Source organism: Myotis yumanensis, unplaced genomic scaffold, assembly GCF_028538775.1.
Source record: "Myotis yumanensis isolate MYYU_CA2020_CCGP unplaced genomic scaffold, mMyoYum1.0.hap1 SCAF_14, whole genome shotgun sequence".
NCBI lineage: Eukaryota > Metazoa > Chordata > Mammalia > Chiroptera > Vespertilionidae > Myotis > Myotis yumanensis.
Genome location: NW_027223765.1, coordinates 44,975,890 through 45,001,820, shown reverse-complemented (window position 1 = coordinate 45,001,820; position 25,931 = coordinate 44,975,890). Strand labels below are relative to the sequence as shown.

At 44.4% G+C, this 25,931-nt stretch overlaps 1 protein-coding gene across 5 annotated transcripts in view; it reads right to left on the bottom strand.

Moving 5' to 3' along the window:
• The window catches only part of PXK (PX domain containing serine/threonine kinase like), a 75,070-nt gene that overhangs the window by 20,866 nt on the left and 28,273 nt on the right, over positions 1-25,931 (bottom strand). For all 5 annotated transcript variants that reach the window (XM_070390879.1, XM_070390876.1, XM_070390880.1 and 2 more), the window contains exons 4-13: positions 17,738-17,924; positions 11,142-11,219; positions 10,462-10,535; positions 9,839-9,913; positions 7,011-7,115; positions 6,368-6,469; positions 4,693-4,854; positions 4,150-4,267; positions 2,812-2,890; positions 300-348 (exon numbers count right to left, since the gene is read on the bottom strand). In XM_070390879.1, the coding sequence (XP_070246980.1) occupies positions 300-348; positions 2,812-2,890; positions 4,150-4,267; positions 4,693-4,854; positions 6,368-6,469; positions 7,011-7,115; positions 9,839-9,913; positions 10,462-10,535; positions 11,142-11,219; positions 17,738-17,924 (1,029 nt within the window). The remainder of the gene's footprint in view (positions 1-299; positions 349-2,811; positions 2,891-4,149; positions 4,268-4,692; positions 4,855-6,367; positions 6,470-7,010; positions 7,116-9,838; positions 9,914-10,461; positions 10,536-11,141; positions 11,220-17,737; positions 17,925-25,931) is intronic.

Here is a 25,931-nt window from a genome sequence, read left to right as displayed (position 1 = left end):
TTCCAGGCTGACAGGCATTTTTTTATAACTGTATTTACATCCTTCCCCGCCTTGGCCCAAATAATAATCATTTTCCACGCTACTGCGATGTCTTAATAAACTTCACTTTTACTAGGTATAAATACTTTATCAACTAGATGCAGTATGAATCATTAAATCACTCCCTAATTGTAGGACATTTAGATTGTTTTCAAAGTTTCCTTATTGTAAGTACTAGCCTTCTCTGTTTTAATTAAAAAAGCGCTAACTTTCAAAGTCAACTTACGTCATAAACCAAAGTATGATATGATTTGCTTTACCTTAAACTGTGGCTTTTCAGAAGTGGTTAGTAAAACATCACTGAATAATCTGTAAGGAGAAGGAAAAAAACAAAATCTTACTTAAAACAGGTGCACTCTCAGAAGATGATCAAAGCAGACAAGACATCTGTAGCCACGAAGTCCCACGTCCCCCAGGCCCGGCCCAACCCGCCATTTCATGCTCATCAACACACTCCGAACGTCCACGGGCACCCAGGGAGCCTTGGGAAACCCCACTCGTTTCCAGGGCACTGGGTCAGCTGCGTACGGGAGGTTAACCCTTTCATGCTGTACAGTAAATTAATTTACCCTTTAATATACGCAGTAGATATTTCTAGATAAAATAACTGTCCCCCTCCTATCTTTAGTCCCAGAAGATAAAATTTATTCTAGAACTCATTAACATAAAAACATGCAACTAAGTAGAAAGGAATTGTTCTGATTAGAATCTAACAAGAAAACCATTTTCTTCTAAGAAAAGTCATGTTTCTCGCTCTCTTAAAAAGAAATAGCAGCTTTTAGAGCAAATCTACTCTCTCTTCAAAACTATGTATTAAAAACTATAGCCTGAGGAATTCTGGACTGTTTTGGCTAAAACAGGTCGGAGAGTGGAAGTTGTTTGGGCAGCGCCCGGAGGTCTGGGAGGGAGGCTTTTCCTTGACCAGTTCCCCTTTCACATCAGGAACCATGTGGCAAGGAGAAATGGCAGGCGAGCCTTTCCCCACCAAGGCCCTGGTCCATGTACTCCCAGACAACAGCTCAGCCGGACACAGCGCACACCTCCCCGAGTGCCATTCTCAAGGCTGAAGCCCACAGGCAGAAAGACTTAACTAAGGGAATACTATTTGACTCACTTTAGAACTGGAGGATGGGAGGCAATACAAACCCAAGTAAATTAACATGGTTACAGGCTGTTGCCAACTACAAATGCATTTTGTCCTGAAAGCCAGTGAGAACTGTTTTGCTTCCCTATCTGGATCTACTTCCCCACGTTCACACTGTTGTTAACGGTGGCTGTCACGTCCACGGGACAGGGACACAGGATGCTGTTCCTCACAGTGTCCCCAGGGCCTGGCACGGTGCCTGGGCTCTAGCAGACCCGCTATAAGAACTTGAACTTGCCCTGACCTGTTTGGCTCAATGGATAGAGTGTCAGCCTGTGGACTCAAGGGTCCCAGGTTCGATTCCGGTCAAGGGCATGTACTTTGATTGCGGGCACATTCCCAGTAGGGGGTATGCAGGAGGCAGCTGATTGATGTTTCTCTCTCATTGATGTTTCTAACTCTCTATCCCTCTCCCTTCCTCTCTGTAAAAAATCAATAAAATATATATATTTTTTAAAAAGAACTTGAACTTCCCACTACCCTTGGGACTCCGCTGTGTGCACCTCTCACTGTCCCCTGCCTGTTTCCCATTAATGCTTCTTCAGCACATTTGATCCTTTTACAACAAACTGGCGCAGACCAAGCACCCAAGCACTGGGCGTATCACATGGCATGTGATGCTCATAAAATAGAAGCTGAATCAATAGTAACCACAACTAACGTTTAATAAGCACTTATTAAGTGCCAGGCGCGGTACCGGGCATCGTCTCATTAAACCCTCCCAACAACCCTGTGAGATGGGGACTATTATTATCCCCATTGTACAGATGAGGAAACTGAGTTTCCAGAGGTTAGGGAACTTGCCCAAGGTCACCCAGGTAGAAGTGGTGAGGCTGGGTCCACCCCAGGTGCGTCTAATCTCAGACACAACCTTCTTTCTTTTTTTTTTTTTTTCTCTTTTTTGAGAGAGAGAGAGAGGGCGGGGGAGAGACTGTTCATTAAAGCTGGGGACAGTGAAACAAGGAAGGGCTTACAGGTGTGACACACCTTTCTTAACCACCCTGATGCCTCTCCACGAAGGGACAGAAAATGTACCTAAAGGAAAGCACTTATTAAGTGCCAGGCACGGTACCGGGCATCGTCTCATTTGGAAAGGCCCGAAGCTCTATTTCAACCACCCTAATTACCTATTCACACCCCGCGTAAGGGTGAATGTCTTCTGAGCTGTACACCCTGGCACAGTGCCTGGTCCCTGTTAGATGTTTAGTAAACATCACCCAGTGAGAAAATGAACAAACAAGTAGACGGGCGGCCAGAGACACCCTGCCCTCCTCACAGAGGGCTGACCCCAAGGCCAGTGGCTCGTGAACTAGCCACAGCTGGGGCCCAGGGGTGCCCGAAACAGGCTCCTGAAGGACAGCCGAGTGAGGGGCCCTCCAAGTGGGGGGCTGCCACACGGACACACACACAATGCTAACACCGACAGGGAGAGCCACGAACACGGGGGTGTCAAAGGAGAGCAGTCAGCCTGAGGCAGCACAGAGGTCACAAGGAAAGGTCGTGGTATCATGCTGCAAGGGACTGTCAGCGAGGACCACCACTGAGCCTTTGCTACGGCACCAGGCGCTTGGGTTAGTGGTCGGTGTCCACCCAGTCATGCACATAACCAAGGCGTGGGATTCACTTACGGCATCTGTAAGAGCCGGGAGGCGGTAGGCATGCCATTTTTACAGGCTTCACAAGACAGCGTAGACTCCAACACGGCCACTTGAAATGAACAGATACACACTTTAGTTCCACAGAACACGCTGGCAAACCACTGGGTGATGAAAAGTTTGACACCGCTTTGCAACAACTGTCTGCAGGCGGATCGAGACAGCGTCAAAACTCTCCTCGCAGACAGATGGGGGACGTGGGGAGGGGACACTGGCCGCACTGGCTGCCGATGACTCAAACTAAGCGGTTTAGAAACCACACACCGACAGAGAGCCAAATATGCTTCAAAGACAATGGGAGGAAGGACTCGCGCTATCATTCCTAAAACTGCTCTCTGAAAAGAGAAGTAAACACTAAACAGAAGTAAGAACTCTGAGCTCGAAAGACATTTTGCTGGTTGCCTGCTTTTAATCAGAACCAGCGTGCAAAATGCCGATTGCTGATGCCTCATCACCCGACACCTTGGCTGACATAAACAAGCAGCCAGATTTTCCTACTCGGGTCCCTGTTCAGTTTCAGCTGTGCAAACTCAACACAGCAGTCTCAGCGCCTGTTCTCTTGATGCAAGAGTCTTGAACCAACTCACTTAACACAAAACTAGCAGTTGGTGGAGGGCTGACTCGCATACCTTGAGGCTCTCTGGTCCAGTAGCTACCCGGCCCTCCCCTCTGTGCTCCAGCTGTGCGTCCTGAGCGGGTGTGGAGGGGATGAGAGGATGCCTGGTGAGTCTTTATCGGCTCCTCCATCCCTCCTTCCTAACGCTGCCTCTGCTGGTCCCCAGCTCTCCTCAGTCCCTCAGGTAATGCTGGGAGAGAGAGCTCCTGAATTCAACTGCCAGTGTCTGCTTTCCTGTCTGCCTTTCCTAGCTCTGGGCCTGCTAGGCTCCCACTGCCCAGGTAGCCGCCCATGGCCCCCCTGTTCCTGGCGGGTACACTCCAGCCCTGGTCTGACCCCTGACACCTGCCCGAGCCCTCAAGAATGGCTTCAAATAGCCTGATCCTGGCTTCTGTCTCCAGATCAGACTTAGTCTGGCCACACCTCTCTTTACATGCTCGTGCTATCAAGAGTCTAATGCCCGTTACAAAATTGCCCCTGACTCAGAGAGCCTGACAAATGGACAAGCCATCTGAAATCTCAGTGAAAAAGCATGTTAGTAAATGACCCGGAACTGGTTAGCTTTCAAATTGGATAAGAATTTCTGGCTGTGGAGCATGACAACTTCCTCTGGGTCTTTCCTGGACTCTAGAAAGGGGGTGAGTAGCTCTGCAGACGACCAGGGCCCAGAAGACCCCTCCCAACCCCATACTGACCCACAGCCACAGACGGGGCCGGAGGGAAGGAGTCTACAGGCACCGCGTCCGGAGGCCGTCCGTAGGTCATTTCATACAGTAAGTGGCCAAAGCAGTGCACGTCCACACTCTCCAACGTCTGTGGGAGGAAAGAGGGAGCGGCATGTCCCCGTTCAGTTTGGCTTTGTGAGTCCCAGTGCCCCTGCCCTCGACTCCCCCTGAGGAACAAGGCCCGGGGGGACTCTACTCCTGGTGGATAGTGAAGACGCAACTCCAAAGCCTGTGAAAGCTCATAGGCATTGCTCTGACCAAAGGTCTCGGTCCCGCCCTCCATGGTCTTCCAATCAGGGATCCTTGCCCCTCCTTGTCCCACCTACTGCTACAGCTCAGCCCCTTGGAGATACAGCGGTGCTCTGTGGGGAAACAGGCCACAGGCATGGCCCACCCCAGCTGCACCTTGCACCGCTTCATGCATTTTTCTTACATGGGCAGGTCAGGGGGTCTGGCCATGGGGATAATTTCTACCTCAAAACACCTGCTGTTTCATTACTTTCAGCAACTTACATTGATTTTCCTGAATTGCGAGAAGTAAGACCGGTAGAAGGAGGGAAGGCCCAACAAGGAATTCTCAAGGTCCAGCAGCCGGCAGGTGTCCCCGTCCAGCATCACATTGGAGGCGTGCAGATGCCCATAAGGGAATCCCTTGTCATGTAGAAACTTGAGCACCTTTTACAAAATATGTACAGGTTACATTTTCCCCCAACTCATTCAGATATAAGATAGGTTCAACTTTGCTTTTTAAGTCAATATATTTTGAAACAGTCTAACCCGTCGCTGGGGAGATTCCTAGAGAAAACTGCCTCCTCCATCCACTTCGGGGAAGCAGCTGTGAGTGCTTTCCAGCTGTGAGGCGCAATGCCACGCTCCCTCGCGTCCAGAGAACAGAGAAGAGCCGCGTCTGTCTGGGCTTAAAGCTTTCTGCCAAAGGCCTCTATTTAAGCACTTTCTCATCCCAACGGCCAAGCCCCCTTCAGGGCAGAGTCTGGACCCTCCTCCTAGAGGAGTAAAGCTAGCGAGTCAGTGCTCCGGCCAGTTGTTCAGGAAAAGGGGCTGAATGGGAAGCATCTCTGGTCCAATCTCACCTTAGAATACACTTGGCTGCTCATTAACAGAAGCACATGACAGACTCTCACACAATGAAGCAACCTTCTCAGCTGCCACTTAATTAACAGGCTCCCCTAGTAGTAAAGGTGCCCAGGACAACCCACTGAGAGATGAAAAAAGTATTACAATGTCTCTATTTGTCTTGTTTCTAATCTCATTCTTAACGTATAATGTACAAAGTATGTTAATAGTAGTACATGAATATAATAGTTAAATATATACAACACGAGGGGGTTATGTTTAAACTGTTGTTATGTTTCATTTGCTGATAGGATTACACAATCAAAGAGCTTGGAGAACACTGCTCTGATGTGGGAAAGGCTTTTCATGCTAATTACACTTGTGTAAGGGAGCCACATGGTTCTATACATGCTGTAACAACATCAAGAATGTTGGCACAGCTCAGCCAGCGTGACTCAGTGGTTGAGTGTCAACCTATGAACCAGGACATTGAGGTTCAATTCCCAATCAGGGCACATGTCCAGGATGCGGGCTCGATTCCCAGTAGGGGGCAGCCAATCTATGATTCTCTCATCATTGATGCTTCTCTCTCTCTCTGAAATCAATAAAAACATTTTTAAAAAATCTTAGCACACAGATAAAGATCAACCAAAATAACACAAAGGTTGGTGCCCACATAGGTAAGTTCTTAAAAGTCAGACAAGATTCCAGCAGCGAAGCGTTTTGGAATTTTGTAGCTCTAAATTAGTCTTTGTCTCAAATATTTGCTTTTTGGGATAAAATGTGGCAATGCCATCAGTTTATAAACAATCAGACAACTTGAACTATTTTGGAAATTGCTTAAGACCTTCCCATGCCTGACCGGAGTGGCTCAGTGGTTAAGGATCCATCCATGAACCAAGAGGTCAGGGCACATGCCCGGGGTTTCGGGCTTAATCCCCAGTGGGGGGCAAGCAGGAGGCAGCCGATCGATGATGTTCCTCTCTCATCAATGCTTCTATCTCTCTCCTTTCCTCTCTTTCTAAAAAAATCAATAAAAAAATATATTTTTAAAAAAGAATACTGGAATGCTGGGTGAAATTCCAATGCAACTTAAAAATTAAGCACCTCTTACCTCTAATATCTGCCGCCCATATGTTTTTATTTGCTGGAGTTCGAGGCCTTGAATCTTCTTAGGGTTGCAGTACTTTTTCAGGAAGGGGTCTTTTGGTTTTGACTTTGGAGAAAAACAAAGAGCACATGAGAGAGCAGCAGCGGAGAGGTCGTCTGCTCGCAGGCTCCCACGGGCAGGGCTCGGCAGAGGGGTGCGGAGTGCAGGAGGTGGGCTTTAAAGTACAACGGTCCGTGCAGCTGGTAGAAAGAGGCTGACCTGGGTCTCGTCCCCTCTCCAGTCCAGTGAAGATGTGCCTGTCTTGGCCTTAGCCGACCCCCAAGTCTTATATACTGTTAGAATGTTTCACTATTATTTAAAACATTTCCCCCCAACTTTGAGATAGTTTGCTATTGCTTTGTTAAATGAAAGACACAACTTTAAAACTAACCTAATGGAATGGTCATAATCATTAAACCTTCCCTCATGTGGGGAAAGGAATGCTTTTTAACCAAACTGGATAATTTTTATTATTAGAATCAAAATAAATTCCAAATAAAATTAAAATAACACCCTCAGCCTCTGAACCTTAGGGATAGAGTCTCCATAACAGGTTCTAAAGGGACCTGAAAACTTATTTCGGACCATAAACTTGTACTAAAAGTACCTTGTAGATCAGGTCCTTCAAAGTGCCTTTTTCATTAAACATCCTAATGAGCAGCGCTGAGGACTCGTTAGCTGTGGCAAAGGTGACCCGATAGATGTAAGGGTGCTGCCAAAACAAGAAGGAAAGTCACAGTTATTTGCATCGGCAGGTGGGTCCTTTCACACCAGGGGCTGGTTATGCAGCGTCTAGGACCATCTCGGTGGCTCATTGCATACAAATGTGAGGGAATTCCCCAAACACATGGCATTTCCCAGTTTTCAGATGAGCAACCCGTACATCATTCTGTAGATGGGAGAAGGAACATAAACAGTAAGGGTGAAAGGAAGTGGGTAACTGACGTGCTAAGCCTCACAGGGAAGGCATCTGCTTTGATATACATATTCTCATAGTTCAAGCAAAAGTGGGATGGAAAGTCTGAGTTTCTGGAATAGCGATTTTAATATTCTGCCTCTATAAACTGGTAAAGAATACGGCCAAACCCTAGGACAGCCACGTGGGAACAGGATAAACGTGTCCTCATTCACAGCTTTACCCAGCATTCCACACTGCCGCATGTGCCCAGCCAGGGGGCATGACAGCAGAAAACACGCAGAAGCAGCATTCTGGGGAACCTGGTCATTTCCCAAAGCAGCTAGCATGAATCTTCCTGTCCTTCTCCTGAAATACGCAATGTGATGACTCACAGTGTCCTCTTGAGATGGGGACTGACGTCAACCAAGTGGGGTGGGGAGTGAGACAAATTATCAATGACTGAAAGGAAAGTATTCACATGAGCTAAAATTTTGGTTATATGAACCAGCTGGCTCCAGGTGTTACAATCTCCATTAGTTCAAAAAAGTACCATGAAAATTTAAATGCAAGGGAGCTGAGCTATGCAAAGATTTGGAGATCAGGGGTCAAGTGGGTTGAGGGGTGAAAGGGTGTGCCCAGGAAAATATGGTAATTGATTATGAAGTTTCTCTTGACCATCACATAAAAATGGTTGCTGGTGACATTTTAATAGCTTTACTGAAATATAACTCACATAGCATTCCAATTCCCCTATTTAAAGTGTAGAGTTCAACAGTTTCAGTATATTCAGAGTTGTGCAACTATCACACACTCTAATTTTAGAATATTTCCTCACCCCAAAAAGAAACCCAAAGGATAAATAAAAACCCTTGATCCCTACAGATTTAAATAAAAAAGGGACAATGCCCCGGCCGGCATGGCTTAGTGGTTGAGCCTCAACCTATGAACCAGGAGGTCACAGTTCAATTCCAGGTCAGGGCACATACCGGGGTTGTGGACTCCATCCCCAGTAGGGGGTGTGCAGGAGGCAGCTGATCAATGATTGTCTCTCATCATTGATGTTTCCATCTCTCTCTCCTTCTCCCTTCCTCTCAGAAATCAATAAAAATATATTTTAAAAAGGAGGGGGTACAAGAGGAAGCTCTTCCTTACAATACAATGCCAACTAATAAATATAAGAAGAATAATAGGGTTAGAAAATCTCAATGAATGCTACAATTAGTGGGTTTGATAAAGAATGGGATATTTATAGTCTCAAAATATCTCCCTATAATTACTTATTAATTAATTCTAGTTATTTATCTTAAGAAAATAATTAAGGATGGATACAAACATTCAACTAAAATTGTTCACTGTGGATTTTTTTTAAGAGGAAAAAACTGGAGGTGATCCAAATATCTAGATTCACTGAGTAAACTGAGGTATAGCCAATGCTAATTCTATGCAGCCAGTAATAATGATATTATGCTATATTTTTGACAATAAAAGATGTTCAAGGTATACTATGAACAAAAAAATCAAAATCAGGTTTTAAATATGTATAGAATATATATATATATATATATATATATATATATATATATATATTTTCTAGAAAAGTAACATTTCTGGTTAGTTGAAAATAGGAATAAGTTTCCTTTTTCTTTTTTTGCTTATCTGTGTTTTCTGACTTTTCTGTAATTAATATGTATCACTTGTCTGCACTACCTTCTTTTTAAAAAGCATATCCATTAAAAGAAATTTAGAATTGAGTGCTGCCAGCCTGTCACACAATTAATCAAACTCAAAGACCACAGCATTTTTCTTGGCTTCACATCACACCTCATTAACAGCCTGGTTTTGCTAGCTTGACAAGACACTCTATCTTCAAAAACAAACTTGCCAACAGATTGGACAGGTCAGCGTCACCGCTCAGGCCATGACTGACTCCCTCTAGGGCCCCACGTCCTCGTGCAGACCACAGATAAAGAACATCAACACTAACTCAATTTCCTGGCCAGGTCAGTCTTTTCCTGAAGACATCCTGCATCTATTCTGAAATATACTGCTGTGGTTCTTTCCATCGAATGCCTTGGATCAGAATTGTGTATTAGCCTAAATGACGCCAGGGATTCCTAAACACTACTTGGTTAGCCTGTGAGAATAGTAACTCAGCCAGCATAAGGGTTATTTTGCCTTTCTCTCATGCAGCTTATCTAAACCATATTAGTTCTGTTTTCTCAGGCTAGAACAGATCTTTTAATTCCATTGATATAAACATCTTCACCAACAACAAAGTGGCTAGTTCCTATTCTGATATTTGCTTAAAATACAAACTCTACATTTAAATTACCACATTTCATGGGTCACGTATTACAAATGCCACTTAAGTGGCCCCCAATCGATGGGACTGGCCGTAGGTGTTCTATGGAACAACTTCAGTCTGAACTGAAATCCAGTACAACTCTCCATTCGTTTGAGTATGTCCAGCGCCTTCTGTCCACAGAAAACACTGTGACTATGTCATCAGCACCAAGAATAGAAGGACTTGTACTCACCAAACAGGAAGGCAGAAGTTTGATCAGACACTGAAAATCTTTATCTGACAGATATTTGTCAGGGCCAAGGTCAGCCTAAAAACATGGAAAGAAATGTCAAGGTGCTGCCTTTAGTCATAAAAAAAAAGAAAAATTCCTTATGTCTTTCTCTCTTTTACGTTTGTCCAAATATATGAATGTTAACCAAAGATGAAAACCACCTAAGTCTTGCTGCCTCAAGGCCTTTCTGAGAGATAGAATACAAACCTATAAAAAGCAGAACTTAATTGTAATCTTACAGTTCCATTAACATGTATCACTAGGACTCCCAAAGTGAGAGATGACCAAGTAATGCCCAAGTACTTTCTTTAAAACAAACTGCAGAACTGCCAACCCCAATGGTTCCAGAAAACTATTCCTCTTTCTTTCCAAATGTTTATTAGTTGATCAAATATAATCACATCCAAATAAGCAAATGTATAAGCAAAGTGACTTAAAATGAAGCTCCTTTGATGTGGGACTGACGAGGCCTTTATAACATCACTCAGGAGCACAAAATAATTTCATAATCCTCTTGTCCATATCTGCTTTCATGAACCCATCTAAGATCCCTGAAGTGAGGCTGACACAAAAAACCAGCTTACCCAGCTTAACACTAGCCGTTCCTTTGGCTGATTTTTAATCTTCATCAAGAAATATTTCTTCCTTATCCTCCAACCTGCCATAAAAGCAGAAATGTGTTTATAGCTACATAATTTTTGTGCCAACTGATGCATTTCATTGACTGAGTAATTAATAAAAGTTAAGCTTCGCAACATTATCCATAGCTATATAGGCACAAATCAAACAACCATTTGGTAATGTTGACATGGTAAAGACTGCACTAAAAAAACAGCAAAGAAATTACTCTATTCACAGAAACAGGAAAACAGCACTTCAGTTTAAATTTAGTGGAAAAGAAAGATGAGGAATGAGGGGGTAGGGGAGGCCAGGGGAATGTCAAGGGGGGGGGGGGAAGGAGACACATGTAATACTCTTTGTAATACTTTAAGCAATAAGAAAATTTTTTTAAAAAAAGATAAGGAATGAGTGATTAAACTGTGCTGAAGATATGTTACTTCCATCGAAATCCTCAGACAGGGCTTGAACCAAGATTCACTAAGTAGTAAAAGTTACGGACTGCGTCCTCAAGCAATAGGGGAGCAAAAAGAAAAAGAAACCACCTGCGCTTAAGAGCTCTCTTGGGATACATACAGGGAAGCACGACAAAGAACCCAGTCCTGGATGTGTCTTTTTTAACGGGATGGGCATGCCAGTTTCTCACCTATGTCTTTCAATGGTTCTACTACCTCCCACTTTGGTTCTGATCGGAAGAACATGGAAACCTGTTGTAAGGCAATCTCTGCAAAGACATTTTAGAAACTCATTAGTCAAACATATCAGGAAAGTACCATACACTTAAGATATCCTTGCAAATGAAAGTCTTATAGTCTATGACCTTTTAATAAACTTAATTACACACACAGACACGCACAAACACACACAGAGACTACATGCAATGTGGGATTCTAGACTGGATCTGGAACAGAAAAAGGACATTATTGGGAAAATAAGTGAAATCTGAATGAAATCGGTAGTCACAAAGTACCAAAGTTAATTTCCTAGTTTTGGTAAACGTGCCACAGTTATGTAAGATGTGACATCAGGGGAAATTGGTGAGGGTTACATAGAAACTCTGTACTATCACTGCCATTCTTCTGTAAATCTACAATTCTTTCAAAGTAAAAGGTTTATTAAAGAAAAAAAGAGTTTGCAAACTAGCTGGTATATGCCAAGAATTCAATATATGCACCAGGCCCCACCCCAAGCACAAAATTCAAAATGTGTTCTAAGGTCAGCCTGGAAGAGTATTCAGTGTTGCTCCAAGTGATATTTATCCCATCTCCATTCCTTATGGAATTATAGCTTTCACCAACAAAGAAGCGATTAGCCTTAAATATATCCTGGAAATAAAAGCCAGTGTTTTAGAAAGCCGTCTTCGTACAGCAGCAACACAGTCCTATTGTGGAAGTGTGGTCTGCCTGTTTACTGGGAAAAGTCCATTCCTTTTGTGTTCGGCTATCATGAGAATGTCTGCTCCTTTTAAGAAGACAATGAGAAGAGGAAGTTCTTTGAAGTTCACCATGTTAAGAAATTATCAGGATAACTGTTCCTTGGTAGTTCCTACAAAAAGCAACATCTATGCCCTGACCGGTTTGGCCCCCTGGATAGAGCGTCGGCCTGTGGACTCAAGGGTCCTAGGTTCGATTCCAGTCAAGGGCATGTACCTTGGTTGTGGGCACATACCCAGTGGGGAGTGTGCAGGAGGCAGCTGATAGATGTTTTTCTCTCATCGATGTTTCTAACTCTCTATCCCTCTCCCTTCCTCTCTGTAAAAAAATCAATAAAATATATTTTTTTTAAAAAGCAACATCTGTAATTTGCTATTTCTCCTCAATTCAGTGAGTAAATGAGCCACTCCTGATCCCTGAAAGCAAAGAAATCATGCATATGCACTGTGGACTGCACCTCTGCCTCACATTAATTACAGTCCAGGCAGACTGGAGAGGCATGGGGATTGGCAGAAAGGCTCTCCATTTGTCAAAATTACCTGGTCTGGGTTCCCCTGCCTCTCGGGCACACATTATCATCTGGGTGAACTTTACAGTACATGCCGAGTTAGGAGGTTCAGGGAAGAAAACCCACTAGCTATTTGTTTACTGACTCAACACGTAAAGTGTCAGTCCATCCACACAGAAGAAGAGATGTGAGGACCAGATACAAAACTGACTCCATTTACCTCGGTTCTAACTACTCCACGTGACACATAAACAATTTGGAGGGGCTGGGTTGACAGAAGCATATACGCTTTCAGTATCAGCACTGGGAACTCCGGACCTCCTCCATCATTAGTGTTGATACAATATGTTTTTAGTATTTACAAAATAATGTGAATGTAAACAAAGTGAAAAGGAATTTCTTTTAAGTGAAAATCATTCATAACTTTGAGAGAGATCATGAAAAATAACTTTCTAAATGCGGTACCATGTCATTCTAAGAGACTGTGAAGGACAGCCTGTTCAAAACTAACAGTGACTCATTAGTCGGCGATATTTACTGTATGTCACTGTGCAGTGAACAGTGTTGTAGAAACGGGGTCATAGCTGTGAACAAGTGGAATGTGCTAGCTTTGTTACTGATACGCTGAGGACTGGGACACAGCTTTTATACCTTAGGGGTCAGGGAACTGTAGAGAGGACATTTCCTTTCCACTAAACTATGACTTACTGTCAAGTAAGTTACGTGACTTCTATGCTCCCAATTTTAATCCCCCCACCCCAGACTCAGCCACACACTTAATCCTAAGAATCTATTCCTCATCTTAGAAGCCTTCATTGGCACCTCCTCTCCTTACCAAGTCAAGACCAAGCTTCTCAACCCAGCGCACAACCTGGCTCTGGCTCGGGCTCTGGCTCCCACACAGGGGTGCCTCCCACGCTTCTCGCTGAGATCTGCCTCCCTCAGCCCCTGCAGACTGGCTTGGCCCCACCCCTCAGCATTTTCCATTCTGGCTCATCTATACTTTGAGGCTCAGCCCAAATTTGCTGCTCCCTTAGCCAGAAGCCCTCCCTCCCTCCCGGCACACTCCCAGTGCTGCATCTGTCCCTCTCCTTTGGGATTCACTCACAGGCTGCCCTGTATTAGGGCCACTCTCTTCTACCAGACCAGAAACGTCAGGAAGGACACACCTTAGTCTGGGTAAAGCCATATGGAAATGCCTCTCTCCCCTGGAGCTCTGCTCCTGCCTCTGGACCTGGCTGACTTCAACACTTCCCCCCACCCGCCACCCCAAGATCTCCCTCCCTGTAGGTATCAGCTCTTCTGGGAAGCCTTCCTCCATCTTCAGATCTAAATCATCCGCAACCAGCCTGGGCCCTGGTCGGGGCTCATGCAGGAGCCAACCAATCAATGTGCTTCTCACACATCGATATTTCTGTCTGTCTTTCCCTCTCTCTAAAAATCAATGAAAAATATCGAGTGAGGATTTAAACAAATAATAATAAATAATAAGTAAATAAATCGTCTGCAATCCTACTCCCTCTCCAACACCCCCTCCAAGGTGCTGCCCCCTGTTTACCCTGCCATAGTCCTCTCCCTGCAGGGGGTGGGGATGGGGTGAGAGAGAGACTATTCCTTCCTTGTCACTGTATTCCTATTCCTAGCATCTGGCACACAGTAGGTGTTCAATAAATGTTTCATGCTGTGGGAACTAAGGGTTCCAAACATGTTCAATGGGTGTGGATGCTCTCTCCTCTTAGAACATGAAAGCCATGAAAAGGACGGCATCCGGCCTCTATTTCTGTAGCACTGATAGACACAGGGAGGGATGCAGGCTCAGTAAATGCAGATAAACACTCCCCAGAGAGGAAACGCAGAGCAAAGCCTTCAAGTCCATCCTGAGCTTCCGACAGAGCTCAGACTTCTCAGCTCGGAAGGTACCAGCTGCCCCCACTGTGTGCAGCCTTTAGCTCCCAGATCCCAGCCGCTTGGGGTGACTACAGGGAACAAACACTGACGCCCCTGCCCCCGCCCCCCCCCAAGTCCTGCAGCTGGGCTCCAGGTCCCTAATCTACCACAGGAAGTGGTGTTGCAGAGGCCTGCACATCCCACAGCTTCCCCAACTCATCCTGCCTTGTTCTGAAGGTAACCCCACCCCCAACCTCTCCTTCCCTCCTCTTATCCTGGAGCCCACCACTATCTCACTATTGAGGGATTCCTGGGGCTTTAAGACCAGAGGGAGCTTCAATACTCCTTCAACCCCCTCCCCGAACTCTTGTTTTATAGGCCTGGACCCTGAAGCCAGAGGGGAAATGCTGCTGCCGACCAAGCTGGGACTAGGAGCCAGGCCTCCTGGTTTCTGGTCCAACTGACTTCTGTGTGGACATTAAACCCCCCTTACTCTGAGGGAGTCTGAGGTTTGAGGTGGGAAGATGGCTACAGTGCAGTGAGGTTTTTACATGACAGAAGTGCCTTGTTAATCAAATAAGGTGGACTGTGTGTGTGTGTGTGTGTGTGTGTGTCCGTCCACACAAACCCCTCATGCCCGGGAGGTACTTGTTTTCCCTGTACAACAGCTGATCCTCAATTAGACTTTCTAATTCAAATGAACACCTCACAAGCCCCCAGAGGGCGATGAGCCACACTGGGTGTGGGGAAGCCTGGACATGTCCGCCCGGCTTGCAGGGGAATGAATGGCTCAGAGGAGGAGGCTGGGGCGCCTGGGCATCGCTTCCTGAGACTACTGGTGAGTCAGCCCCAAAGCTAGACAAGTTCGGACATTTCACTTAAAGGGAGAAATAGATCAGCATTTCTCTGAAAACAGCCACTATCTGCTACTGCTCCTCTCATCATGGCAGCTCGTGGGGTGTTTGGGTTCTGAGGGAGTCCCTAGTGGCCTTCTTGTCCCCCTGCTTTGGACTCCTGACTGTGCACCTTGCTGGGGGCGGGGGGGGGGGGGGCAAGGTCAAGGACACTGGCAGCACGAGAGAGGTACAGTAGAAGGAGATATAGGGATCAGACCACCTTCCAGGTCTGAGCAGTGTTTTATTTATTTACTTATTTTTATATATTTGTATTAATTTCAGGGATGAAGGGAGAGGGAGAGAGATAGAAACATCAATGATGAGAGAGAGTCCTTGATCAGTCGTCTCTTACATGGCCCCTAACTGGGATCGAGCCTGCAACCCAGGCATGTGTCCTAGACCAGAATGGAACCTGGGACCCTTCAGTCTGCAGGCCGATGCTCTATCCACTGAGCCAAACCAACTAGGCTGAGCAGCATTGTAATCAGAAAACACCGAACACTGTACTCATACAGTCATGCAAATGTCCACCCTAGACAAGGCCTTCCCTCTCGGGCCCTCTCATCTAGAAAATGAGAGGGTGGGTCTTGATGTGCCTGCTCTAAGATCCCTTCCAGCTCTGGCTCCAGGTGACTCGATGTACTTCTGATACAGGTTCCCAGAGAGCAGGGAGAGTGTATTCCTTGCCTGCGCTCGCAGCACCCAGCCTGCCCCCGGCAGCCGCACAGGCCTAGCGGAGGCCAGGCTGGGAATGCACGGCATCGTCGTGTGGGCACTGCACCTCGATGTGGCCCTGACACTAGCAGGAAACAAGGTGGACAAACCGATGAGCAGGGCTGGGTTGGGGTCGATTGGATAACAGTCCATTCCGGTGGCCCACCCTCTGACGGTCTGGGGAACAACTGAGGTGCAGCACAGCGGAATGAAAGCCATGAGCGATGCTACTGCGAGGGATGCGAGCTGTGTCCTGTGATGCTTCTCCTGCGTGATCCAAAAACCAGCGGGGCATGAATGGAAGCCTCGTTAACAACTCCATGTCAGACCTGCAAGCTGCAGTCAATGGGAATTTGAAATAAACTTTCCTTCATTTCTGTGTGCTCTGCAAAGGCATTTTTCTTGCTCCTACTTCTGTTAGAAGATGGCAGGCACATTCTAGGGTGAGGCTCCTCAAACTTCAATGCTCATGCAATCACCGGGGACCTTGTGAAACTCAGACCCTGATCAGCAGCAGGTCTGGATGGGGCCTGAATTCTGCCTTCAGACACGCTCCCAATAACGTTAGTGCTGCTCATCCAAAGGCCACGCTGTGAGTAGTAAGGCCCAAGGGCTGTGGTTTTCAAACTAAGCTGCATAGAGGAATCTCTTAGGGAGATTTAAAAACCATGAGCCAGCCTGGCTGGGGAGCTCAGCCGGTTAGAGCATCGTCCTAATATGCTAAGGTTGCGGGTTTGATCCCTAGGCAGGCACATACAAGAATCAACCAATGAATGCATAAATAAGGGGAACAACAAACTAATCTCTCTCTCTCTCTCTCTCTCTCTCTCTCTCTCTCTCTCTCTCTCTCTCTCTCCTCCCCCCCTCCCCTCCCTTCCTATTTCTCTCTAAAATCGATAAAAACAACAACAAAACCACGAGCTGCCCTGCCGAGTGCCGCTGGGCATCAGCTTCTGTGAGGCTCCCCAGTGGGTCTGTTGTGCAGAAAAGCTTGGTGCCTGACAAGCAGGCCTCTACTTCCCTCTCTCTGAAACAGGAATGAAGGTGCCCCCCTCGAATTGCTTCAAAACTAGTGTTTTGAGCACCTAAAAAGTAGCATGTAAACAATCTATTAATAACACCCAGAGTTCCATTTAGAAAGACTCTAAGCATGATTTAGCTCTAACAAGTCATCTGAATTCTAATCTTAGCTCAGTTCTACAATGATTTCCATTGGTCTCTTCAAGGCTACGCCAGGATGAATTCAATATTTAACCACCCATTCAGCAGACGCCAGGCTTAGGTTAGTGATGCCAGCTTTGTGTGGAATCTTTATACCCTCCCACCTTGGTCCCGATTGCCACCTGGTCCAGGGGAGCGATCTCCTCCTTATGCTCTGCACTGAGTTGATCTTGGTGAACGACTGGGAACACAGGGAGGACCCTTCCGAACTGTTTTGTTAAGTAATTCTGAGAAAAACCAGACACACTGTATAGCTATAAATACAAAAATGGAGCCAAAGACAAACCAATTGATCACTGTATAGATTACCATGGCTTCTTTACTCTCTAGTCTGTCAGGGAAGTTAACAAAGACAAGACTGTAAGGACACGGACACAATAACTTCTCTTCCAGATTTTTCTGTGCAGACATTACAAACATGTTAGAAGTAATTATCTTCTTTTTATACATTTCAGTAAATTATAATCAGGCAAGAATTAGTAAATGAATAATGCCCTATAACAAATACACACATCCTCCCATTTGGAAATAGAGTTTCTCCCACATGTTTTATCTCTAGCAAAGCACAGATCCCTCTGCTTACCAGTGTAGTTTGCGGAATAGTTGTTTGGATCTAAAAATTTCTTAACCAGCTCACAATTAGACAAGATGTGATTTGTGGTGATAACGTTGAGATAGTTCTGGAGACCTTTCTGCCTCTCGGCTATGAATTCACGATCCATGTTACCAATCAATTTCTTGGGAGGAAGAGGTAGACTTAGGCCTGCAATCTTTAATTAAGAAAAAAGGATTATACTCAGTCATTCCCAAATGAGAAATAATACCAGAATCCTGAGCCATTGTATTGCATTAAGTCTAAGACACCACAGATGTTAAGATGCATCCTAATTTTACTGATATGAAAATGTGAAAAATCTATGCATCTTAGAATTCATAAAATATTGCATTAAGCATAGCAACTATAAAACTTGATTTTTAAAAAGTGTTTTTCTTTTTACCAACCTTACATATGAATGTAATTTCAAGAGTCAAATAGTTCTTGTATTATTATTCACAGTCTCATGACATTCCCCCCCACCACCCTCAACACCAGATGACATATCCGTTTCCCAAACCCCGGAGACAGCCATGTTCAATTCTTCCAGCCAATCATTTGGCATTGGGGAATGTTGAAATTGTTATGTCTTGATTTTTCATTTTTAGGAATTATCTATAAGTTTCTTATCATGGAAAATGAGGATTAAGTTCTTTCACTATCCTGACCTCACCCCCGCCTCGCCCCCCCAACACACACCCTGTTCCTAATCCTTCCAATATAGATACAACTCTATAGTGCAGTACTCATGTTTACATTAGGTAATGATATTCACAACGGAGCCCAAATGCCATGCCTCCTATGCTAACATGCTTCCTTTCTATTTCTTGGTTTTCTATTCAACTTCGAACTCTCTGGCTATGCCTTTTCTCAACACATTCACATGCAGAGATGCATCGATTTCATCTCCCTGAGAAGTACCTTCCAGAACCCACCAACCTGCTCCGGGCAGGACTGAGGGTCCCTACATCTCCTGCAGAGCTGGCATCCCGGGCCCTCCCTTCACAACCATGCTGGAAGCGCATGCGCCTTCCTCCTGCTGATCCCCTTTCCACAGCCACCCTTTTTCTTAGATATTCCCGATTTCTGGTAGCGATATCCTCTGTAGACTTCCCAAAAGGGGGACAAGTTTTTGAAAACTTGTGTGTCTAAATCTGTCTTTCCTCTACCCTCATACTTGATTGATAGCAAGTCTTGATGTGGAATTCTAAGTTAAAAATATTTTTTCTTCAGAATTTTTAAGCATTACTTTCTTCTTTTTTTAAAGAGAACAATTTTAATATATATATGTTTATATTATTATTATTATTATTATTATTGATTTCAGAGAGGAAGGGAGAGAAAGAGAAACATCAATGATGAGAGAGAATCATTGATCGGCTGCCTCCTGCATGCCCCACACTGGGGATTGAGCCCGCAACCCGGGCATATGCCCTGATCGGAAAACGAGCCACAACCTGGTTCATAGGTTGATGCTCAACCACTGAGCCACGACGGCCTAAGCATTACTTTATTGATGTGTAGAACAGACTGAAAGATCTCATAGAGGAGGGGGAAGAGGGGGTGGGAAGAAATTAACTAAAGAGCTTACATGCATACTGTTTATGTATAGCCCGTGGACATAGACAATTGTGTGATGAAGGCCTGGGGTGGGGCAGGGGGCTGGATGGAGAGGGGCAAAGAGGGGGTAAGTGGGGGGACATATGTAATTCTGTCAATGATTAAAGAAAACTTTATTGTTGTTTGGTACGTGAGAACATGGGCCCCTTCCCAAGCTCCAACTCCCCCTCCACCCTGTGGGAATACAGTGGAGGCCATCTGTAAGGGTGCTGTGGGACTGGCCTGGGAGCCTGGCCAGCTCCTCGGTCAAGACATGGCCAAAGAGAAACTGCTTCTATATGTGAACCTGGACTGTAAACTACTGCAGAGAAACAGCTAGGGGCCCCCCCACCCCCCATGCCCCGTGTGCTTTGTTTTCTTACTCTGTATTGCCCGGTGCTGAGAAAGCCTGTGCTGCAGGAAACTTCACCAGCCAGCCAGCCACCACTGGGGCGCATGCAAGTCCTCACAAACCCATGTCTTTCACAGCCAGTCCTCTGGGTTATTTCTTTGGAATCGGCAAGCAGTACGCTGAGGTCTGACCTCCTTGCATAACAATTGTCTTCTGGTTTCTGGTGCTGCTAAAGGTTCAGAATTCCAGATTCTGTTTTGTTTTTCCCTCTCTGTATGAGCTTTTAGGATTGTCTCTTTGACTTCAGTTTGTGAATTCCATGCGCCTTCATGTGGGCCTACCTTCACCTCTGCTGAGTGCTCGGCTCCTTTCCTTCTAGAAGCCAACACAGCTAATACTCTTACATTCTTTGGTGTTTCCCTGTATCACGGCATTACTTCTTCCCCTCCATGCCCTTTGCTTTCCTTCCTCGGAATTCCTGTTTTCCAATATTGGACCTTCTGGGCTAATCCTCTATTCTTATCTTTTCTCTCCTATTTTCCACTTTTGTTAACCTTTTTTTTTTTCTACTGAAAAAGTTTTCTGGGATATTTCCTTTATTTTTCAGTCCTTCTAAAGAGTTTTTATTTCTACTATTTTTAAGCACTGTTTTCTCACTGCCCCCAAATAGCATCCTGAATGTAATATAATTTATCTCTCTGAAATTATAAAAGAATTTTTCTGAAGTGCCTGAATGTTCTTCTTTTTTAATACATATTTTTTATTGATTTCAGAGAGGAAGGGAGAGGGAGAGACAGATAGAAACATCAATGATGAGAATCATTGATTAGCTGCCTCCTGCAATGATTGGCTGCCTTTTGCAGGCCCCCGATTGGGGGTCGAGCCCGCAACCTGGGCCTGTGCCCTTGACCAGAATCGAACCTGGGACCCTCCAGTCCGTAGGTCAATGTTCTATCCACTGAGCCAAACTGGCTAGGGCTGAAATGTTCTTACTGCATATATTCTGCTTCCTCATTTTTTTTTTTTTTTCCCTGTTTGATTTGGTTGTTATCTTTCATGTTAAAAGTGTCTGCTCATATTTAAGGGAGGGCACCCAAAGCTGACTTGAAGCTCTGGGTGAGGGGCGGGGCTTGTCTGCTGTGGGCTTTACTGTAGCACATGACCTTACTCAGCTGTTTCACTGGGAGAACGTGTGACCTTAGTGTTTAGTCTGAGTCTTTAGCTCTTTCCTCTTAGGCTGGGCAGACCCCTCAAAAGAATCTTCCGGCCTCCTGCCCAGAAGGTGTAAGTCCCAATATTCTGGGAGCCGAGAGGAAGAAGGCAGCTGGGGAGCGGAGAAGGGTTGGGTGCTGGGGTCCCTGTACCTGTTTATTATGTAAATATTTTCAATTGTGCCTACACTCTCCAGTCCAAAAACTGTTCTGACCTCTCCTGGGAATAAACTTCCTGTTTTCTGCTGGAGTGAGAAGGGCAGGTGTAAGTTGCTCAGATGGGGAAGATTTGGGGACCTGACTGCTTCTTAAACATACTTTCAACTCCTGATTCTAGCTTGACCTTGGCCCATACCGGAGGCAGCACCTGTAGTGTCAACTGCTAAAACCTGTGGAGGTTTTGTGTGTAAATTGGACCCAGTGGGGTAATTCACCCCCCATGTCAGAATTCTGCCTTCCTATACCTGACTAATTGCTAAGTTCTCATCCACTGGATTTTCAGTTTCAAATGTTTTGTTGTAGTTTTCTCCTCTCCTATTTGTCCTTGAGGTGTGTGTGTGCGTGTGTGTGTGTGTGTGTATCAAACAATTTACTGTTTAAGGGTGGCTTTGGGAGAGGAGAAAAATAAATACAGGTGCTCAACATACTATCATTTTCCAGATCACTTAAAACTTTAAAGTCTATTTTTCAAACTTAAAAAACAAAGCGTCAGATTAATATCTTAATTGATTGAGTAAAATCACTTTTAAAGAGTAGTGCTATTCTACACTTGTGCCTACATTAGGGCAGTGCCAGTGGCATGTGTACTGACTGAGGGGAAGGTCTAAAGAGAAGGCTGTCCTGAATTCAGACAAGGCTGTAATCTAAACCACCCATGTGGGCAAACCTAACTTAGCCTGTGCCACTCTGTATTTTTCAAATAACAATGAAGACCTTGAACTTGATATTGGACAAGATGAAAAGGTTGCCTGACAATTCCAAATTGCCTATTTCTCCAACTAAGAAAGTACGGCAGGGCACATTTGGAGTGAATTTTGTACTGTGGCATAATTCACTACAGGTAAGACACACACTGCAGGTTGTTTTCCTTATTCACACAATGAGGCTTTACCAAAGAGCAGTTTCTTTAGTAGCTGAATAAAAATCACACTAATGAAGAAAGCACATCACTCAGCAGGTATTCATCTAAGCCAGTTACTTTATTATGTTTTCAGGAGCATTAAGTAATGAAGGGTAATCAAAGGTAATACATTACTGAAAACACAACTGATTTCTTTCTTTTTAAGACTCTCAATAGCCCTAACCGGTTTGGCTCAGTGGATAGAGAGTCGGCCTGTGGACTGAAGGGTCCCGGGTTCGATTCCGGTCAAGGGCATGTACCTTGGTTGCGGGCACATTCCCAGTAGGGGTGTGCAGGAGGCAGCTGATCGGTGTTTCTCTCTCACTGATGTTTCTAGCTCTCTATCCCTCTCCCTTCCTCTCTGTAAAAAATCAATAAAATATATTTTTAAAAAAGACTCTCAATAAATTAAGTTGCAGAATATAATCTGGTGTGTGTGTGTGTGCGCGCGCATACTCACTCAGGATATCGATATATATGCTCAATAAATGTCTAAAATGACTCATACCACCTGCTTGAGAATGGCTACCACTGGGAGTGGGTTGGTCAATTAATTTTTATTTCTATACTATGAAATTATTACATTGCTCAACTATTACTTTTTTTCAATTAAAAAAAGGAAAAGGAAACCCTTTTTGCTTATCAAGCTGATCATATACACAGAAGGACTTTTTTTAAATGCCATTAACAGGTATCAGCACATTTGCCTGCACTGGGTACCTGACCAACAGTGTACCCAGGAGAATCCCACATCTCAGAATGGAGAGACACCTCATATCCGATTCAAACCTCAGTAGGGTTATTTCTCATTCATGGTGGGGATGTGAGAATGAATTTGATACTGTATCTATTTCAAACTTTGTGGCCTCCAAGCTTCAACCAATCTATTTTTTCAAGCTTCATTTCACTTTAGGAAAATGTATTGATCTGCCCAGCAAACCATCAGCTCTTCTAAATCATCGGGAAACAGAGTCCTTTGCCAGCAGCTGCGATCACAGTGTCCTGCTATGTCAGTCTGCTGGACATACTGGAGGTGTTTTCCTGCCCCAGTGGAAGATCTCACAATAAATATTCCTAAAAGTACTAAAACAATGCAATGTGTGTGTTATCTTTAAATCGTGTCTTTTAAAAAAGATTAGCATTTAAGAGACTTAATTTCTCTTTCAGTTTTCTCCTAGAATTTCTAAAATGCTTTCCAATCTCAGCATATAAAGTTTAGGACACCACTGACTAACTAGAAGGGAGGGAGAGAGACACTAACATTGGTGACAAAATCACTAAGCCAGCAATTTCCTAGAAACCTCCACATTGGTGGCTCAAAGCCCTGACCCCCCATCATCCCATTTTCCATAGCTTTCCTCTTTAACGTGCCCTGTGGATTCCTTCTTGAGTTCCTTGTATAAGGGAAAGGGAACAAGAAAGGCAGCAAGGAAGTCCCGCAAATTTCCATTCATAGCACCTGCAGAGTGACAATGCTCATGGGAGATGATCGCCAAAATGGGGTCTAAAACCCAGAATCTGTCCCATGCTGGGCTAGGAGAAGCCTCTAAATTATATGATAAACTATATTACAGTTTCAAGAAAACTAGCTTTTGTCTGGAGGGAAAACCTTCAAACTCTGAATGTTAATCTCTCACTTCCGGTATCAGATCTTAAAAATCTACACAATGCCTTCAAGCATATCCCCATGAATATTCTAGGAATTGCTACACTCTCAACAGCGCCTTAGTTTGTCCCAATTTCCCCTTAGTGTACAAAGGGGAGTCTCTCCTATGTGAGCAATGGGCAGTAAAATTCAAATAACAAACCTTTTGTGCTACAACAGACCTGAGAAGTCACCTGTTTCAACCTTCCAGTTCAGAGGGGGCAGTGAGGACCAAGAGAGGAGAGTAACCTGAGGTGGTAGAGGACAGAGCCTGGGTCCCTTCCCACGGCTGAGGGTTCCCTACCCAGTTCCTGTCATTTTAACTCCTGCTTTATTCCTGTTCCTTCTGGTATGCTGTCTTCCTAGATAAGCAATTTTCCACCTTTTCCATCTCATGGCACACAAACTAATTACAAAAATTCTGCAGCACAACAAAAAAACGTATTTTTTGCTGATCTGCCAAAAAATAATAGGTATAATTTTGATTCATTCACATCGGATAGCTATTATTGTGTTGGCTATTGTCATTTTTTAATTTGACAAAGGGAAAGAGGTCAGTGCCCTTGACTAAACAGTCAGGTATTGCATGTTTTAAAAATTCTTGCGGAGCCCTGGCTAGTGTGGCTCAGTTGGTTGAGCATCGTCCATACACCAAAAGGTTGCTGGTGTGATTCCCAGTCAGGGCACATGCCCAGGTTGTGGGTTCGATCCCCGGTCAGGTTGCATGCAGGAGGCAACTGATGGATGTTTCTCTCTCACATCAATGTTTCTCTCTATCTCTCTCTTTCCCTCTCCTTCTCCCTTCCTCTCTGAAATAAATAAAAATATATTTTAAAAAAATTCTTGTGGCCCACCAGTTGAAAACTGCTGCCCTAGATGATCACTAACTTGATATTGACTTTAAAATATGGTGGTGCTTTTTCTTCACTATTACCACAAATATGCTCACTATATAAAGTGGGGAAGTGCAGCTTTTTTCTGTTTTTGTTTTGTTTTGTGGGGTTTTTTTGGTTACATGTGCTTGTTTATAGAGAACTTTGAAAGTACAGAACAGTATAAAGAACCAGAAAAAAACACATAACCCATAATCCTACCACCTGGGTTCACCATGGTTAACATTTTGGCATATGTCCTTCTAATCTTTTTTCTAAACATTTCATGTAATTAAATTCTTCTGCATGTGTAATTTTACATCCTGCGTTTCTTTTCACTCAGGCATTTTTCCTATTGAACTCAAGACAACTCTGTGTATATTATATTTCTCTCTCTTCAGCAGGAACTCATTATCTGTCAGAAGGGTAATCAGACACTGAAAATCATGGTCACAGTTTTAGTCTGTGGTTTTGGAATACTCTGGGTCTGTTTTATAGAGGCTGTTTTGAAAGTATTTTGTTGCCAAAAAGCTGTATGTACTTTCTTCTGTTTGTTTACTTGGATCCAGAAAAACCTCCCACTTGAAATGCTGTCTGGCCATATCCTGCCCAACACAAGCCAACATCAATACACATGAATATTTGCATTTAAAATAAGATGCACGTAGAAAGTATCCATTTTAAAAGGGAAACTTACACTGAAGCAAAAAATAAAGCTCTATTATATTAAAAAGGCCATAATTAAATAGTCACAGATATTCAACCTTATATCTCCAAAGAGGAGATAAAACCCTCTTCCCCACCCCCATTCTTAGGGGCTGGGCCTGGGCAATTTCAATTTGAGAAATATTTCTCCCACAATTCTTACTCAGCCCTGGCTGGATAATACTGTACAAAGATGACTCCCCCTTCCTTAAAACTTGCTCATAAAGGTAAAGACACACAGTAGGCTCAATGTTAACCCTCAAATGCTCGCCCCACCGTGGGGCTGTCTAGAAGGGTTGGGAGACAATCCACGCTGGAATGAACTGCACATTGGTTGGTGCCTTACCTACAGTGTCATTCCAGGCCCAGCTTTTTGTCTTACAGCAAATAATATGCTATTAAAATCCATACAGGAAACCAACTAAGCCCATCTACGAGGAGAATTCAATCTCTGCCAATATCCTATTTGGAGATTTAAATTGGTCATACTATAATTAAAATTTAAAAAGACAACATGTGTCAAGTGCATGGCCATATGGCAATTACATAAAGGCTTGCAGATACTCAGGCCCACCCTACTGCAAGGCAAATAAGTCAGTCATACCTTCAGCGGTGTTGTAAATAATCTCACAGTGTGGACGCAGCACGTGCTTCAACATGGCCTTTGGATGGAAAGGA